Source organism: Gossypium raimondii, chromosome 9 (genome assembly GCF_025698545.1).
Source record: "Gossypium raimondii isolate GPD5lz chromosome 9, ASM2569854v1, whole genome shotgun sequence".
Classification (NCBI taxonomy): domain Eukaryota; kingdom Viridiplantae; phylum Streptophyta; class Magnoliopsida; order Malvales; family Malvaceae; genus Gossypium; species Gossypium raimondii.
In genome coordinates this window covers 48731052-48750482 of record NC_068573.1, presented here as the reverse complement: position 1 = coordinate 48750482, position 19431 = coordinate 48731052, and the positions used below count along the sequence as shown (strand labels likewise).

The 19431-nt window shown below is 32.1% G+C and overlaps 4 protein-coding genes across 4 annotated transcripts; 2 read left to right on the top strand and 2 right to left on the bottom strand.

Moving 5' to 3' along the window:
* Positions 1 to 282: 282 nt before the first annotated feature.
* Positions 283 to 4025, top strand: LOC105800685 (nucleoside hydrolase 3). The gene is made up of 9 exons (XM_012631953.2): positions 283 to 706; positions 776 to 955; positions 1038 to 1661; positions 1733 to 2140; positions 2224 to 2418; positions 2524 to 2777; positions 2869 to 3070; positions 3198 to 3503; positions 3594 to 4025. The coding sequence occupies exons 1-9, from the start codon at positions 527 to 529 to the stop codon at positions 3888 to 3890; spliced, it is 2646 nt and encodes an 881-aa protein (XP_012487407.1). The 5' UTR covers positions 283 to 526; the 3' UTR covers positions 3891 to 4025.
* Positions 4026 to 4111: 86 nt separating this feature from the next.
* Positions 4112 to 5991, bottom strand: LOC105800687 (histidine-containing phosphotransfer protein 1). Its single transcript, XM_012631954.2, has 6 exons — positions 5689 to 5991; positions 5477 to 5607; positions 5294 to 5362; positions 4545 to 4616; positions 4391 to 4463; positions 4112 to 4288 (listed from the first exon to the last, which is right to left on the bottom strand). The coding sequence occupies exons 1-6, from the start codon at positions 5746 to 5748 to the stop codon at positions 4229 to 4231; spliced, it is 465 nt and encodes a 154-aa protein (XP_012487408.1). The 5' UTR covers positions 5749 to 5991; the 3' UTR covers positions 4112 to 4228.
* A 2895-nt stretch (positions 5992 to 8886) lies between these two features.
* On the bottom strand, positions 8887 to 12877 carry LOC105800682 (probable prolyl 4-hydroxylase 4). The gene is made up of 7 exons (XM_012631950.2): positions 12574 to 12877; positions 12428 to 12485; positions 12225 to 12329; positions 11548 to 11605; positions 9899 to 10074; positions 9555 to 9621; positions 8887 to 9444 (listed from the first exon to the last, which is right to left on the bottom strand). The coding sequence occupies exons 1-7, from the start codon at positions 12717 to 12719 to the stop codon at positions 9149 to 9151; spliced, it is 906 nt and encodes a 301-aa protein (XP_012487404.1). The 5' UTR covers positions 12720 to 12877; the 3' UTR covers positions 8887 to 9148.
* Positions 12878 to 14522: 1645 nt separating this feature from the next.
* Positions 14523 to 17827, top strand: LOC105800681 (receptor-like cytosolic serine/threonine-protein kinase RBK2). Its single transcript, XM_012631949.2, has 9 exons — positions 14523 to 14684; positions 15175 to 15305; positions 15384 to 15821; positions 15916 to 16167; positions 16277 to 16431; positions 16512 to 16591; positions 16683 to 16818; positions 17056 to 17205; positions 17475 to 17827. The coding sequence occupies exons 1-9, from the start codon at positions 14650 to 14652 to the stop codon at positions 17649 to 17651; spliced, it is 1554 nt and encodes a 517-aa protein (XP_012487403.1). The 5' UTR covers positions 14523 to 14649; the 3' UTR covers positions 17652 to 17827.
* The last annotated feature ends 1604 nt before the right edge of the window (positions 17828 to 19431 follow it).

Sequence of the window (19431 nt, the reverse complement as noted above, 5' to 3'; positions counted from 1 at the left end):
GAAAAGTTTATAGTTTAATCCCTTAAAAATTGTAAAAATTTATGCTAATACGAGGCCGAAATTAAAATTTTATCTCCCAAAAGTTATAATTCATATTCCAACCAAAAAATAATACAAGTACTTTTTAATGTAAATGATATGTATTAAGGCTAATAAAATTAATATAACATGAGTTTTAGTTACCATATATAAAGGTGTGGTGAGGTGCTTGACTTTCAAACATTATAAAATTTCCAACTTTTCCATGTTTTTTACTTTTTATTTATAATTTCCGTATTGTTTAAAAGTTATAAGAATCTGATGCAGTACTGTTAGAGAAGACATAGTTTCATCTCATTTGTCTCTTGTCTCTGACCAATAATACCTCCATTAATTTTCAGAACATTTATCATTCAAAAACTCCCCTAGTTTATTTTGAAACTGCATATATTTATTTTATAATTTCTTTTGAGTTTTATAGTTTCAGACATTGATGTAACACTTGTTTGATCACTTGTCTGAAAGAATTTTCTTTCTTATTTTAGCTATGAAAATGTCAAGGCAACTGAGAAATTCATGGATGGTTATAGTTTTGATCTTTGGAACAAGTCTTTACTCTGTCGAAGCCGAGCCTCATCGGATTCTGTTGGATACCGATGCCGATACCGATGATTTCTTCGCGTTATTGTACCTGTTGAAGCTTAACAGATCGGAATTTCGTTTGGAGGTAAGCTTTATAAAGAAAAATTGTAACAACTTAAAAATTAAATGAATGGTTCATCATTTGTGATTGCAGGGAATCACTATCAGTACAAATGCATGGACTGATGCTGGTCATGCAGTGAATCAAATTTATGATATACTTTATATGATGGACCGTGATGATATACCTGTTGGAATAGGAGGAGAAGGTGGGATTATGGAAAATGGTACGATACAACCGAATGTTGGCGGTTATCTTCCGATTATTGAACAGGTACTCGGCGGTTCGAGTTTTGGTTTATGTGTTGGTTCGAGTTGTTTTTATATACATGTTGTTTTGTAATTTGATTTAAAAGGGAATGACGACGTACGGAGGTTGTCGATATAGGCAAGCGATTCCGGTAGGACTCGGTGGACGGTTAGATATCGACACGAATTACGGTCTTCGAAAAGAGTTGCTTCCATGGGGTAGTCGGAGATATGTTCCTCTTCAACAGCTTACTGCACAGCGAGTGATGATTGATACAATATCTGCTGGTCCTACTAATGTGATTCTTACTGGAGCTCATACAAATTTTGCTATTTTTCTTATGAATAATCCACATTTGAAGAGAAATGTTGAGAATATATATGTGATGGGTGGTGGGGTCCGGTCCAAAAACCCGACGGGTTGTTGTCCCGAGAATGGTACGTCGTCTTGCCAGCCACGACAGTGTGGAGACCGTGGTAATCTGTTTACAGATTACAATAGTAATCCCTATGCCGAGTTCAATATCTTTGGAGATCCTTTTGCAGCATATCAAGTGCTTCATTCAGGTATACCAGTAACACTTGTTCCCTTGGACGCAACGAATACGATCCAAATAACTGAGGAGTTCTTCAAGGCGTTCGAGGAGAGGCAGGGCACTTATGAGGCGGAATACTGCTTTCGGTCCTTGAAAATGGCTCGCGATACTTGGTTCGATGACCAATTCTACACGGTATGTACTCTGCAAAATGCTAATGCCGTTAAGTCTTATGTCACTAACAGTTGTGTTACGATGTTTTGCAGAGTTATTTCATGTGGGATTCATTCACGTCCGGTGTAGCAGTCTCGATTATGCGTAATTCGCACAAGAATAATGGGGAGAATGAATTTGCAGAAATGGAATACATGAACATAACCGTAGTTACTTCGAACGAGCCTTATGGAATATCCGATGGTTCTAATCCCTTCTTTGATGGCCGAAAAATTCCAAAGTTTAATCTAACAAAAGGCGGAGTGCATAGCGGCCATGTCCAGACAGATCTTCGAGACCCGTTTTGCTTCGTCGAGGATGGAAAAGGGAAATGCAAGGATGGTTACACAATGGAGGTAACTGGTCCGGATGCAGTTCATGTTCTCGTTGCAACAAAGGCAAAACCGAATAAGGACGTTAGCAGCAAACTCGACCGGGAATTTTACATAAGTTTTCTCGATGTAAGTTCTTACAAATTTTTCATTGAATGTCTGATATTTATGTATGATGTGTCATGAACATTGTTTGAGCCTGGTATGTGTAGGTTCTAAATAATCTGGAGCATACAGGGCGGTTCAATCTTATGACCGAGTTCCCGTATTACAGAGAAGTTTATTACAAACCGGATTTTCGAAACAAAAAGGGGAAACCAGTTGTTTTCGATATGGATATGAGTGCCGGAGATTTCCTGGCTCTATTTTATCTCCTCAAAGCACCTGTTGAAGTGCTCGACCTCAAGGTAATGGATTTCGGTTTCATTGGTTTCACTTGCTTAACTAAGAAATAAGCCTTATGAGCTCTCCAAAAAAAATGGTTTAATATGCTCGACTTTCTCCTTATGCAGGCAATATTGGTAACTCCGACCGGTTGGGCTAATGCTGCAACTATCGATATCGTCTATGATTTACTACACATGATGGGTCGGGATGATATTCCGGTTGGTTTAGGAGACGTATTTGCAATGAATCAATCCGATATAGTTTTCCCTCCTGTTGGAGACTGTAAGTATGCTAAGGCTATCCCGCATGGAAGCGGCGGATTCTTGGATTCAGATACTCTTTACGGGCTAGCTCGGGAATTACCGCGAAGTCCTAGAAGGTGTTGTACAATGTCCTTGTTGCTCTTTAACTGTATTTCTTGTCGGAAAATGCTCGGGAACTGAACTGAAACATGTCGGTTTTAACTGCAGGTATACTGCAGAAAACTCTGTAAAATTTGGAGCTCCTCGGGATACTGATAATCCCGAACTAAGACAACCTTTGGCATTGGAAATTTGGAACTCAACATTGAAAACTTTGGATCATGGATCAAAAATTACTATATTGACAAATGGACCTTTGACTAGTTTGGCCAAGATTATAACTCAGACAAGAACAGCTTCATTTATCGAGGTACTTGGGTTTTCGATGTTTTCTTGGAATCGACTTTTTCAATGTTTTCTTGGAATCGACTCTTCTTTCGATATTTATATTCCATGTCGAGTGATATTAAGATTTTTTTTACTTGCTGTAATTGCAGAATGTGTATGTTGTTGGAGGACATATCAACCGAAGTCACCTCGATAAAGGAAATGTCTTCACTATTGCTTCCAACGAGTATGCCGAATTCAATATGTTTCTCGATCCATTCGCTGCAAAGACGGTCTTCGAATCAGGGCTAAACATCACACTTGTTCCGCTTAGTATTCAACGCAAAGTTGGTCAGTTTCTAAAGACACTCGAGAGGCTAAAGTTGACGAGGAAGACTCCCGAGGTTCGGTTTGTCAAGCATTTGTTGTCCCGACTACAAGCGTTGCAACGAACTCATAAGAGATATCACCATATGGTAAAGTTTTTAAATGAGCTTAAAAGAAAATTTCAGTTTATGCTTGATTTCTTGTGCTACAAGTAACAACCGAATCGAATTTAATTGCAGGGTACATTCTTGGGTGAGATCCTTGGTGCAATATTAATGGCTGAAAAACATCACAATCTGAAACCCAAAACAGAAGAAATGGCCATTAAAGTCATTGCCGAAGGTGTCGAATCGAGGGACGGGCAGATTTTAATTGATAAAAAACGAGGGAACACGGTGAAAATATTGAAAAACGTTGATCATAAGGCTTATTATGAGCTATTTGCCAATAGATTGGGTGATGAAAAGCAATCTGCTGTTTTAGGAAGCTATGATGAACAGAAAAAAATGTGGAGAACACCATCAAATCGAACTTGAAAATGGTTCAGATCACGAACTTGAGTTCTGTTTTTATGTTAGTGTTGCGGATTTATCTGTATTTGCTCAATCTGTTCATTGTAGAATCTCCCCCAAGGGAGACCATATGCTTCAAATAAAGCTGAGTTAAATGAAGATGCCATAAAAGCTCATCAAACCCAAACTCAACTCGTAAATTACATCAAATCAAAGTGGTCGAAATACGGAAACCTGCACTCAACTTGTTCAACTAACGAAATATTTAAGAAATCTCTTCATTCATCAAATTCAAGCTCAAAGTCTGATAAAGAACATGAAGAGAACTTCATTTTAAGTCATTACAAAACACTATTTGCTACTTAAAAACCCAATTCGATCGTCGGAACTGACCCACCAGATGCCATGATCTGTTGCTCTAACTGCAATAGCAAAAGAAACTCATTATTTTAAACCGAAAACCCATCATGAATGAATGAACCAAATAAACAAAAAAAATACTAGGGTTCTTTTTAAGTACTAACCCTGAACAAAGTTTCAAACTTGTTCTTCACAAGGTAACACTCTTGTTTCACTTGTTGCAGACATGTTAGGCACCTGTTTTGAGCTTCCGTAAATTTCAATTGAAAAAAAGAACCGAAAAACGAGATACTTTTCGAAGTGAAACTAAAATCTCACCCTTCGATGTTCTGCACATCACAGTAGTTGCGGAAAGCAATGCAAGCATTTTTAACCCTTTGTGCACCAATGCTGTTTTAAAACACACACAAGGAACCATTGAGTCTCATTAGAAAAACAAACAACGAGCAAGCACGGCCAAGATGGTAAGGGGTTCTCAGTCGCAAATTCGAGAGAAGATTATAGCAAAAATGAACGGTTTATCGGGAAACAGGCCGGTAGACTCGAACTTTGTTCTTACATGATTGGTTTGATTTCGAGCAAGGCAACCAAGTTGTTCGAAAGAATCAAAATGGACAGATATTAAAGGGTTTCTTCTCTATCAAGTTAAAGTTACCCCAATCTTTTTGCAGTGAAAGTTTGAGGTCAAATTCTTTTATTAGTCCTTGTACTTTTTATAAGTTATGAATTTAGTCCATGTATTTTTATTCAGTCAATTTTAGTCATTATACTTTTCAAAATTTAAAATTTCAGTCCAAATCCAAACACTAGAAGTTAAATTTTGTACTAACGTTGCAGATTTTGTACCTGTTCTCCAATTCAGTTAAATTTTAGACATTTAGTACATGTATTCCACTAAAAATGACCAAATTAAAGTATATGGACTAAATCCACAATTTAATACTAGTAAAAGGACTAACAGCAGAATTTAACCAAACTTTAAGCTACAACTTTCAACTACTGTTGAAGAAAACAAAAAAGATATTCAGACAAAATGTAAAACAGTAAAGGGGCAATTTTATAATTACCTGGAACTGCTACCTTTCAATTGATGAACATGGCTGTCAATTTTTTTAAAATCCACATTTGGCTGATCTCTGTAAAAAAAAAACAAAAACAAAAACAAAAGAATAATCTTTAAAAAAAAAAAGCAGCAGCCATGGCAGGGATGAATGAAGAATTTTGACACAGTAACTCAGTGAGTTTCTTACAAAGCAATGATGAGTTCATTGAGGAGTTTCTCGGAATCCTCGAAGAAAAGGGACACAACTTCGAAGACAAAGTCTGGGTTACTATCATCTTGAAGCTGTTGAAGCTGTAAGAACTGAGCATCCAGGAAACCCTATTTTTTACCAAAAAAGGAAGGAAACAAAATCAAAATATACCCAAAATGAGATTTTTGTTGGGTTTTTTTAGGGATTACCTCCATAAACAGGGATTTTGTGTAGTCCACCAAACTTCTCTGAATTTGAACCAACTCCATTTTCTCTTTGCCTTTCTTTTGTGTCCAAGAATTCTCACTAATAAATGCTGCAAATATGAGTGTACATATATAAATATGCAAATATGAGTGTGTGTATATATATGTGACCCAATCCCAATAAAGGTGAAAGCTTTGTGGCTTAAATTTTGTATCTTTTGGGGGTTAGAATTGAATGGAATTCTTGCACACTGAAAAAGAAAAACAAACAAACAAAAGGGTATAAATGCTTTTATAAACTTTTCAGAGGGATTTGATGTTTCTTGGGATTTATAATTAGCTACAAAGATTCCAAAGTTTTTTTTTCTCTGTCTAAGTCCAAGTGTCGCAACTTGCCATTTTTTTGGGTTAATGAATTATGTCCCTTAAATTTGCTAACTAAGTTGATTTTGGTATTCTATTTTTTTTTGTCTATTTTGATAATTAAATTTAACAATTAGAACAATAAAAGTTTGATTATGCAGTATTTTGATATTCTACCACGTAATTACTCGAAAATAATTTTAAAATTTCTAGATGATAATGTGATATAATTTTAAAGTATCACGTCATTAAATTTTGACAAAACTTAATTTTAAAGATTAGAATGAATTTAATTGTCAAAGTTCAAATATCGAAGTTGACAAAAAATATAGGTACCAAACTAGACATAATTACGAAATTTGGGGACCAAAATTCATATTAACCTTTCTCTCTCTCTTTGAGACCTTAATTTCATAGTCTAATCGAGTCAAACTTTTAAATAAGAAAAAATTCTTTTAATATTGTATTGTTCATTTACAAAACTCGAATCTCAAACTTTATTTAAAGAGTATTGAACTCATCACTCATAATCTGCTTATAATTATTTTTAAAATATTATTAAGTTAAATTTTAATAGTAATTAAATTGAAATATATTACGTGTTTAAATGTGTTGAATTCATAATCGAGTTAGTACCTAGTTAACCCTTTTTATTATTAAAACATCAATAAAATAAATATTAAATTTATATTAATGTTTTTAATTATATTAAGTGAAAATTTATATAGACTAATTTCTAGTAATATATAAGAGTTATATATATATATATATATATATATATATATATAACTAGTATGATTTTCGATCCACATTTCGTTTTAAGTTAATTATTTTTGGCCTAAATAGTTAAAATTTAAAAGTTACAATATGCTCTAAATTTTGTACTCTTTTTATATTTGAAATTTGGTCATTGCATTTTAATTTTAAGAATTTAGTGCCTCTATTTTTAAAATTTAAAATTCAAGTCTAATTATTATCATCGTTAAAATTATTTTGTTAATTTAAAAGCCCTCGTTTGATAATCATGTGACAAAGAAATAGTATTGTAATGGACCTAAATTTAACAAATAATTTTAACGAAATTAACACTTTTAAAAATTCATATCAACATTTTAACTAGAATAAAATATTTCAATTAACTAATGGAATTATAAATGTTGATGTACCAATTTATATAAAAATTAAAGTATAAGGATTAAATCTTAAATTTAAATATTGTATACGTGTCAAAATTAAAATTTAACTAATTTAAAAATAAAAAAACTAAAATTGAAATTTAACCAATAATGTGAAAAAAGACACTTGTCAAAGAAAGAAAATCCCATGTTTTATTTGAGTTTGAAATGGTAAATATGATATTTTCCACCAATTACTTTATGTCATGTGGTTGAAATTATGGAGGCACGACTGTATAATAAAAGGATATTTTCGACAATACAAATTGAGTTATACAAATTAACACATTATTTTAATTTATTTTAATTAAAAAATGAAAGAATCCTGTTAGGGAACAAGAAGCCTTACATACAGCTAATTTTACTTATTTTAAAATTAAAAGAAAATATTGTTAAAATGATATTATTAATTTTTAAAAAATTATTTTTATAAAATAAATATTTACCATTTAACTAATTATTACATATATTTTTCAAAATATGATATAGTAGAATCATTTCTCAAAGTTGAATTCCTTGGGATATTTTATTTTGTGTGGACAAGATAAAAGCATAAACGTGGAGAAAGAATCTTATCTTTTGCCAATATTTTATTCTTTAAAAACATTTGATGGTAAATGAATCCAACGAATCACAGTAGAAGGATTTTAAATAATTTATAATTAATTTGTAATTATGTTCAAATAAAATTTTCATTATTTTTATTTTATTTATTCACGAGATATTTTATCGTAATTTGTTATTAGTGCATAAAATTTATGCATTAACAACACATTAAATATTACACCGAAAAAATTTGGTAGATATCTATGTCCATTGCATTATTGGTCTGTTTTACATTATTGGCGTATGTCATTGGAATGATCACAGTTATGATGAATATTCCGATTACCTGCACTTAGTCCCCCTTTTGTTATTGTTGCTAGAGGACATTGAATTTTTTTTCTACCTTAAAATTTTAAAAAATTCTAGTTGTATTATAAATAAAAGTTAACATTTAAAAGATGCTGAGTTGAATTTAAAGAGGGTAGATATTAAAATTATAAATAAATTTTGATCTAATTTGTAATATCGCATATGAACTTTGATTTTGTGTAATTTTATAGATTAAATTTTGATTTGACTCAATTTTCAAAATCATTAACAATATTACCAAATTAACATAATTTTACGTTAATATATTACATACACAAACAATTATATTAATTTAATATGAAAATAAAAGTGTATTTAATTATATAACTCAATTGAATTTTTCAAACACACTTAAAAGTACATATTGCTGTTTAATTTAAGGATATGTAAGAATTTACATGTGGTAATAAGAATGGTATAAAAAAAATTTAAGGTTTAAAAAGGCTGGATCTGATTAAAAAAATTTTCTCAAAAAATAAAAAAATAAAATTCAGGTACCAAAACTAAAGATTATTGATCACGTATTCACAGGCCGGTCCTCACTCGTACAACTTTAGTATAAGACTCAACTCATACAGACCGAGCCGCCTCACCCGATCTTTGGTGCGGTTTATATCCACCACATAAAAGGTATGGGAACATATTGCTTTTAGCTGCAAATTCCCAAGGCATCTATGGTTGGATAAAAAATTTCCGTCCATTTTTTACAGCTAATATATGTTTTCAAGCACGAGTTGAATATGGAGAATGAAAAACTTAGCTATCTGATAAAGACTTAAAAGATAAAATGATAATCTTCATAAAGAATGTGCTGACCAATGCTAATAAGACCGAATCCGGTTTTACAAACAATCGGGTTTTTTCGGGGCAGACGGAGGACGAAATCGGTTAAGTACTTAGTAGAGCTAAAGGAAAAGGAACATGTATGAAAAATCAACAAATAAGCCACATGAGAAAAGTTCAATAGCAGAAATAATCATGTAAAGATGGGAGAGCATGTAGTGTAAAGTTTAACATACTTTGCAACTTCTTCTACAGTATCCAGGAAGCTCGGGAGATCCAATCATGTATTCCGGGTTCTTCGAACACTCGCCGAGAACAGCCCATCTCTCGCAGCTTTCGTTCGAATCCATGCAGTTATCGCCAGCTGCCAAATTTTTGTCAAAAGAGTCAACATGAATCCACTTTGTTGCTGACCATTTCTCACCTTCGGTTACTGGGCATCCGGCGTGAAGACTGCTTGGATCGGGGATAGCATTAGGGTGGAGACTGAAGAAGAGAAGGGCATCCCCTCTTCGCGGTTTCACTAATTATTTCAGAGATGCAATGGTAAGAAAACAACAAGATATCAATTAATAACTTGAGTAAAAGTATATAAATTTTCAGAAAAGCTGTTCTAGTTTCTATGTGGCTAACCTGCAATGCCTTTCTTTGCACAGTCCGAAAGATCGTCTTTTGCAGGAGTCGTGTGAAGTGATGATTCCTGTTGATGAAGTTAAATTAGAAAATTAGTATTAAGTATAATAACATAACCACAATCATCCCCGCCTAGCACCGTATTGGAAAGCTTATCCCATTTATCATCTATAAGCATGTATCTTATATGTAAGAACAGATATCAAAAACTTCCAAGGATGAAATCATGAAGCCTAAAAAATGTTTAAACCATGAGAAAGCACCAGTCGAAAAGAACATGCAACTTAAATCACGTGAAATAACAACGGAAGAGTTCTAATACGATTATGGACACTTGAACAAACCTCTGCTTCAGGGAACACGGTTTCACCACCTTTGGTCACATTTGTAAGATACATTAGTACAGTTGCCGTGCGGTGTCCACCCCTGGCAATGTTCACCTTGTCAACAAAGTAATCATAATGCGGATCATATTTCTGTCCATGCTCATATCTCAATACTTGTATGTCTTCCCCATTTTCTGGAATGAGAAAACAAATCATGTTAATATGTACTTAATTTAATCACAATTTCTAATGTTTTTCCTCCATTTTCCTAAAATATATATACAGATATGTATGTACCTGGTTTTACATTAAACCTATCATACATAAGGTTTGTCACTCAACCAGGGAGTAGCGTGAAGCTTTATGATGAAGACTAGAAGATAATCACATTAAGATTATTTAGATATTGAATGTTCACAGATCCTTAATGCTCTGTTTGGGAACATGAATTTCAAATTTTGGATTTCATTTATTATATAAATGGTAAGAATGTGATGCATAAATTATGAGCAAATTAGTTGAGATTCAATACAATATATGTTAGAAAAGATAAAATTATTGATTTGTGAAATCCAAGAATACTTTAAGAATTTCAAATTTATTACTGAATAGGCATTTAACAAATACATGAATTTGAGAAATTATCATGAATGTTACATTTCTAAATAGTTTACTACTTAATTTACACTATTTTTGAAATCCAAATTTTAAAATCCGAATTCTCAAAAGCTACCTAAAATAAAGCACTGGAGATGCATAAATTAGCTATCCAGCTATCTGATTCACAGACACAGAAATGTGCAGAAATAACAACTTTTATCTTGTAAAAGTACCATGGAGCCCCATGTACTAGGAGTTAGATTGCATTTTGCCCCCTTCACTCAAAAAATAGGCAAATTAGTCCTTGTACGTTAGATCAAAGAGCAAGCTGATACTTTCCAATTATACTGTTAAAAACTAACGGGGTTGACAGAATAATCAAATAGTTACCTGTGACGTGCCACGTTTACCTTGTTTTGACATACAAGGACTAGTTTTTAACAGTAGAAATGGATGAAATTTTTAACACGAATACCATTTTGCTCTATAATCTAATGTACAAGGACTAATTTGCCCATTTTTTGAGTAGAGGGAGCAAAATGCAATCTAAATCCTAGGACAAGGGCTCCATTGTACTTTTACCGCCTTTATCTACGCAAACTGCAGAACATTCAACATTTTCCATGCCCACAGCATAGTCTCTGGTCAATCTTGTCGATTGAGACTTATCAAATAAGGTTTCGTGCATTCAAACTGGAGGATACAATCACAATAGCAGAACCTAACTAAATTAATCATTAAAATGCAACCTAAAACCTTGACGGCTTGAAGATATATTTCAAAATTCACTAACCTATAATCATTATGGTATGCAAGAAATCTTCACATCTTGTCAAAAAGTCATGAAAACATAAATTTATGCCAAGGAAACAAAGGAAGTGATTGTAGTAGTCAACACCAGTTGGTGCCAATGGTACTCAGGCACCAAGGGTAAGCTGGTTCCAACGATGCTCGAGCACCAATGACCAGCTGGTGACCAATCGTGCTACTACCCAAATTAATTATGGTAATAAGTTAAGATAAGGAGAGAAAGATGCATGACCAACATTTTTCTTGAGCATTCATACCTTTGGGAAGAAATGTCCATGTTGAAATCTTGTCCTCAATACCAGCAACAATAGGATCCTAAAAAAAAAATGGAGAGTTTACATAATGTGTCTCGTAGAAATACCCAATAATCAAATGCATAATAGTTTCAATGTTGTGAGTGCATCCTTTAAAAACTTATGGCTAAAAGCTTGTCAAAGAAAACTCTTTTGAACATCATTAACATATACTTCTCATCATAATATGCCATACAACTCAAGGCTATATAAACAATGCAAAAGCATGAAACTATGGGACCAGCACTATTATATGTAATAATAAAAGCATGAAATTTACTACCATTTTCACTAAATCCCACAAAAATAGTTTCCTTATATATCAAATGGCCAATGTTAGAAGGGGCGAAGCCAAAACATTGCTTTAGGGGGCAGAGATGAATCATCAATTTTTGGGGGCCAAAGTGCAAATTTATCATTATACTAATATGCAATTTCATAAAATTTTAAGGGGCTAAATGGGAAATCTACCATCTTTTTTTTGAAGGGGGGGGGGGCCAAGGCCGGCCTAAAGTGTTAAAGTAAAGCCTAGAGCTTAGTTTCTATAAATGCCAACAATTAGGAACTTCCATGATTGGATCAAATTAAGATTTAAAAGCAATACAAATATAATGCATAAAAAAGTGGATAAATGATTGAACCTTTGCTTTAGAAATAAACATCCCTGAGCTAGTACGGACTTCGCTAAGCTTGCTTTTTCCACTAACATTATCAGCAACCGCAGATCTCTTTAGCTCAGATTTCGCCTTCATAGTAATAAAAAAAGATCGAATCATTATAAAAGTACTGAAATTAAATGAATTCAAGTTCTAAAACAATCGATGGAAGTGGAAATGCAACTTACAAGAGATATCAAGTGATCGCATTCGAGGTCCGTCAAGAAGCCTTCATAGACAAAAGCTCTGCAAAAGAACAAGAAAATCTTTTTAAAACAAAAAGAAAATGAAATTTCTACTGAAAGCAGTGGCGAAATGAAGAGAAAATTGAGACCTAGGTTTCCAAGAAACTTGTTTGACTTTGGAAGGATTAATAATGGAGCTTGGAGGAGACAAGAAGGAATAGCAAGACTGGTACAAGAATGAAGCGATTGAGAACAATATCATGAATCGCAATGTGCAACTCCTCGAAGCTGCCATTGAAAATATCGAATGATTTGGATCGAAACTAATTTTCCGCGAAAAAGAAAGAATAAAAGTCAAAATTTTCTCGGGAAAATGACACTTTCTTGATCTGATTCTAAGTTCTGACTTTCTGACAAAGAGAGTTATTTAATTAAACTATAAGAGCAGCAATTCACGACGGTTGGTTATTCTTCAACTGGTTATTATTTTATATGTGATGAGATAAACGGTGGCGTTTTATATGATATTTTTGAAAAAGAAATTATTAAGTTGTAAAATATGCCTTGTATTATTTATATGGTCGGAATTTATTTATTTATTTATTTTACTTTTATGAATTTCGTCACTCTAATTTTTATTTTAAAATTTAAATTTAATTATTAATATAATTAAAATTATAATATATTTTGAAATAAAATATTCTTTTGAGAAAAATGTAATAAAAAGATGATATTAGAATGCACTTAAATTTAATATAATAATTTTATTGATGTTAATAGCTGGATTTAGATTTTTAAATTTGAAAATTAGATGGATTAAAATTTTTAAAATAAAAGTAGAAGGATTAAACTCTAAACCTATAGAGAGTATAGAGACTTGAGTACAATTTAGCTATTATTTAATTATGGTATAATGATAAATTTAACTCTCAATGTTTACATCATCTTTTATCAATTTGACCCTTATTCTTTTTTAATTAAATTTACCTATTAACCTTTCATAAAGAATCAAATTATTTTCCTTTTAATGAAAATGTTGATTAAAACATTTTCTTTTATAAATTTTATAATTTTATAATAATTTTAATTTTTAAAATATGTTTTTGAATTTTTAAATTTTAAAAATAATTAATTGTTGACATCCATGTTGTAATACACATATATGCCACGTCAACAATGTAAGTTGATTTGATAAATAATGCAAGTTTAAGAACTAAAAAGACAAAAGAAATTAAATAAATAGCTAAAATAATTTTTTATAAAGAACAAATAAATCATTATGCCTAATAAAATTAAATTTAACATCTTAAAAATTTATAATTTAATTTTTGTCTTAAATTTTTTTAATTTCGTCCCTGCTTCGAGGGCCATCCCTAACCATGTTACAGCATGGACCAGTTTTAATTCTGGGACTCTTAAACAATGAGATGTAATGTATATTTGTCAATTGAATCATGATGAGAGGGATAAAAAAGTTTCTATTAAGTTTTTAGTTAGGTAAAAGTATAGTAGCAAAACGCAATCTCACTCCCAATACTGCGGCCTCGTGGTAATTTTACCTTTTTAGTCGATGACCAACTTCGAGTTGAATCTCGAAAGAACTCCAATCCCTTCCCTGTTATAACTAAACTGAGTGGAATTTATCTTTCCTCAATCACCTTTTTTTTCACTTGTACATTTTGTATGTTGCTATGCTCGAGCTGTTTGATTGGTGAGAAAAGAAAAATCAAAATCCATGTCAAAGGAACATGATGAAACATAATCCCTTAAATTGTAGCTTCTTCACAGTTCGAATAATCACCTTCTGGCAATGCACATAAAACTGAGAAATTCTCTGGTTTTCTCAAAGGAAATTTTTTTTGGCTGAAGTGTCAGCAAAAGAAAATGTAAAAAAGAACAAAAAAACTGGTAGTTTGTTTACTTTGTTTCACGTTCTAAAGACCCAAAATTCCTTCAATAAGCTAATTATAGGAAACAAAGTAGTTTCAAACTTTCAGTTTTCAATTTGTTTTTATAGATTTATGCCAAAATAAGGGAAATGGATTGAGAGAAAGCCTACTTTTAGGCACAAAAAACCAGGTGATCTGTCGAAGTAAAAAAAAAATCCAATATTTCAATTTTCACACTTTTTTTTAATTATCATTTTCAGTATCTCCATATTCTTTGGCTATTGTTGTTTTTTTGTTTGGCTTCTATGGTCTCCCTGGTTTAAAACCAAAAAAACCATGGGAGGTACCAAAGAACCTTCTGCAAATTCATGGTATATTCTTGCATATTGCTTCTTTTTTTCATTTTCATTTTGTTTGTATTTTTGCGGCATTGGGTTTTCAAAGAATTTTAGAATATTCATATGTTTTTATGCTTTGATGTTATATGTGTACATATATATATTGTGCGGATGCTTTGAGTTTAATTTTAAGGTTTATTTTCATAAAATAATTAGCATTTGATGATTTGAATCATTTTTTTCTTCTTTTTTTGTGGCTTCTCAGGTCTCCCTGGTTTGAAAAGCCATGGGGGATACCAAAGATTCTGCTCATTAATGGTACTTTTGAATGCATCCTTTTTGGACTTTTAGCCTTTGAGTCCCTCATTGTTTATGTTTTGCAGCTTTGGGTTTTATGTATTTATACTCATGTTTGATCTTTTTAGGCCTCTTTTCATATTATATATATATATGTAATGGATTTGTAATTTCTTTTCATTCAATTTGTTCACACCATCTGTTTGTTAAAATTTCTCACTTGTAGTGGTGAAACACCAATTGGCATCAAACTAATCAAGAAAGCCTCTCAAAGGAGGAGATGGGAGCCTTTCCGGTTTCGCAATCCACGGAGACAGCAACATCGAAATGCTTTCTCCGACACGACTGCAACTCGTGGTAATCAAATCATCCATTTATTTGGTATAAGAAAACATCAATGATCTTTGCTAAAAACATGTTGGTGGCATTTTTCAGACATTGCATCATTAAGCAATGAAGTAGAGACAATAAATGTGCCATCTTCAACAACTGTTAATGAGGACTGTTCAACACCTACCATAGAATGTATAGAACCAAATCAAGAATCTATAGGAAGTTTAGGGTCTATGGAACCTGAACCAAATTCTTGTAATAAGGCCAGCATTTCATCGGATTCCGAGAATCAGTACAGTTTTGCTCAAATCGTTCAATGGCGTGGTTTCCTTCAGTTACTAAAGAAAGGTCCCGGAATTGCTTCTCAAACTTTACCTCAATTCAAGCCTAGGTTCTCTAGGAAAAAAAGCAAAAGGCTTAGAGATGAAATGGTTCCAAATCTATGTTCAGCTCTTGATGCTGAAATGTCCTGTTCTAAATCTTCATGGAAGAACTTTTCTCTTTCAGAACTTGAAGAAGCAACCGATAACTTCAGCCCTGGTATTCGTTTCGATTTCATTATCCTATGATCTTTTTTTGTGTGTGTGTTTATAAATATTTATTTGATAGTCTTTGTGTTTTTTTCTTTGAGAAGAAAATCTGATAGGTGAAGGAGGGTATGCAGAAGTTTATAAAGGGAAATTGAAAACTGGAAACCTCGTTGCGGTTAAGCGGCTAAACCGCGGTCCGTCGGAAGAGATGACCATCGATTTTTTATCTGAGCTCGGAATTGTAGTTCATGTTGATCATCCAAATATTGCTAAGTTGATTGGTTATGGAATTGAAGGAGGACTGCACCTTGTTCTTCAATTGTCTCCCCATGGAAGTCTTGCTTCATTACTTAATGGTTCGTTTTCGCCCCCCCCCCCTTCAAGCTGCTTTAAGTTCTATTTCCTTTAAAAGTTCTTAATTCAACTTATTGCAATGCATGCATATGTGCATAAATATACATCCAGGCTCAAAGGAGAAATTGAATTGGCAAATCAGATTCAAGATTGCTTTAGGGGCTGCTGAAGGCCTCTGCTACCTTCATGAAGGTTGCCAGAGGAGAATTATCCATAAAGATATCAAGGCTTCAAATATTTTGCTTACAGAAGAGTTTGATGCTCAGGTACATGCATGCTTGCATGCATGCATACATACATACATATATAAGTATAGGTTTGGGTTGAATTTCCAATGTGTTTGCAGATATGTGATTTTGGACTAGCAAAATGGTTACCTGATCAATGGACTCATCATACAGTCTCTAAAGTCGAAGGAACATTTGGGTTTGTAAATCCTAAACCCTAAACCCCAAATTTTTTTTTCTAAACCTTTGAAAACTCTTTTTTTATTACATAAAAACTCTTGTTGTGACAGTTATCTTCCACCTGAGTTCTTCACGCATGGTATAGTTGATGAAAAGACAGATGTCTATGCTTTCGGTGTGTTGCTATTGGAGCTTATCACTGGGAGGCAAGCCATAGATAATTCACATCAAAGCATTGTTACGTGGGTAAGGTTTGCTTTACTGCACCACTTTGTTACTCGGACTTGGTTTTAGCGTTGGATATGAATTTGAGTATTCGGAGTAAACTTGTCGATTCTTTACCTGATCAACTGGAACCAACCCATATCGACCATAACAAGTCAATATATTGAAACAAAAAATGACTCGAATGTGAAATGATCTAATCTTGAAATGATCCAACCCTGCAAACTGAGTGTATTCCCATGATTTGAATTTTTGCAGGCAAAACCTTTGATCAGAGAAAACAAGATGGATGAACTTGTTGATCCGATTTTGGTCGATGCTTATGACTCAGACGAGTTGCACCGTATTGCTGCAACAGCTTCTATTTGTGTACATCAAACTGCAGCAAATCGACCCCAAATGAGCCAGGCATGTCCCTTTCATTTTCCTCTAAACTAATTTTTTTTCCTTCCAACCAAACAATCATTATAAGTTACTTGTACTCCAAGTATCAACTGCAGTTTTTGATGATTATTTTTAAACACAAGTCATTTGTCTTAAAGTATTTATCTGATACTTATATTTGACATAGGCATGAAGATATAATCCCCATTAAATTCTTCAAATATAGGAAAAAATTATTTTTGATCTATATACTGGTCTAGTTTAAATTGAGTAACATGGGTGTTTGAATATAGGTTGTGGACATCTTGAAGGGTGATCTTAGCAGCTTGGAGATGCTGAAACAAAGAGAGAAGGACCAAAGGACTTACTCAGAGGAGATCTTTGATGCAGAAGAATACAATCCAACAAAGTATTTGGATGATCTTTATCATCAAATGGAGATTCTTTTAGAGCACTCTAATGATGTTTAAAAAAAACTTTGTTAGGGGCCTCATTGAAAATGTATCCTTAGTCTTCTTTTTGTAGGTGACTTTGATTTTTTTATTCTTACTCTGATTTTGTAAATTATGTAAATTGTGGATTTTTTTTTGGATAGTTGTTTTCTTTTATCTAAGAAGCAACAAAATTTCACTGTCAACTTAGAAAATATTTTACTAGAGTTAAAATGTAATTTTATTATTTTAATAATTTATATCTTTATAATTTAAAAAAATATGTATGTCACGTTAATAATTAATTACTTTTAAAAATTAAAAATATTTATTTTTAAATATTTTTTTGAATTTTTAATTTTAAAAATTAAGTAATTATTGACGTGATATTCACGTGATGATCCGCATATATGTTATGTCAATAAAGCTTAAATAATAGAATAGACAAAAATTAAATAAATAGTTAAAACAAATTTTCTGTAAAGTTGAAAAGTTAAATATAAATTTATAAATATTTAAAATACCCAAATAATTATTTTATATTCAAAATAATTCAACCTAAAATTATATATATATATATTAGAGAAAGTATGGGCATTAAGGAAATTCCGAACTCCAAGCTTAAAGCAGAGGTATGGCGAAGACTAAAAGCAAAGCCATTCTCTCTGTTACACCATTTTTACGTACAAGCAACTCTCTTTAAACCACACGAAAAACTCAAAATAAAAAATATTTAAATTATGACATTATTAATATATATAAATCTAAACTTCTCTAAATATAATATAACACAAATGTATTAAAATTTATATAAATATAAAATAGGTTAAATTTTGCTATTAATCCTTATACTTTATGAAAGTTATGGACTTAGTCCTTGTACTTTAATTTGGTCATTTTTGTCCATGTACTTTTTGAATTTTAAAATTTTAGTCCTCAATAAGCGATAATTGTTAAATTTATTAAGTTATGCTATTTTTAAAATTTGATGCAGTGAACATATCATCATATATGTAATGCTATGTCACTTGTTATTTTTATATATATGGATTAATGATTGTTATTTGCGTCAAGATTGAAATTTTAAGATTCGAAAAGTATAGGGACTTGGAATGATTCGATTGAGAGTATTAACAAAATCTACAACTGTATGCAAAGTATAAGCTAGTAATTGAATTTAACTTAAAAAATTAATTGTTGTTGCTTGGGTCGAATTAAAATTCCAAAATTTGAAAATTATAGTATTAAAATTTATCAATTCAAAAAGTACAGAGACTAAAATTGATCAAATTAAAATACATGGGCTAAATCTACAACTTTCGTAAAGTATAAGGACTAATAGCAAGTTATAATTTTGGTCATTAAACTACACCCAAGGTCATTAAACTATTAGTAAATTTACATTTTGGTCACTCAACTTCAAAAAGTTACAAAATGGTCACTTAACTATCCAAAAGTTTTTAATTTTAGTTATTGGGCTGTTAAAATCGTTGTTGTATGGCATTTTCTATTCGCAACCTCCAATTGAGAGTTCTTCTTCCCCTTCTCTTCTACAGCTCCATGTTTTTTTTTATGAAACAATTTTGAATGTCACAAACTTGTGAACCAAAATCTAAACAGTTTTCTTCTCCAATATTTTACACTAACCAACAAATTGACTTGGGCCAAAGCTATATTCTTATACTCATCAATGGGTAGTGACCCACCGTAAATGATCGTCAAATCATCTATTGGAGCTCATTAATCGAACTTTGAAAAAAACTTAACAGCTCAGTGATTTAAATAAAAAACTTTTGAATAGTTTGGTGACTTAAATGAA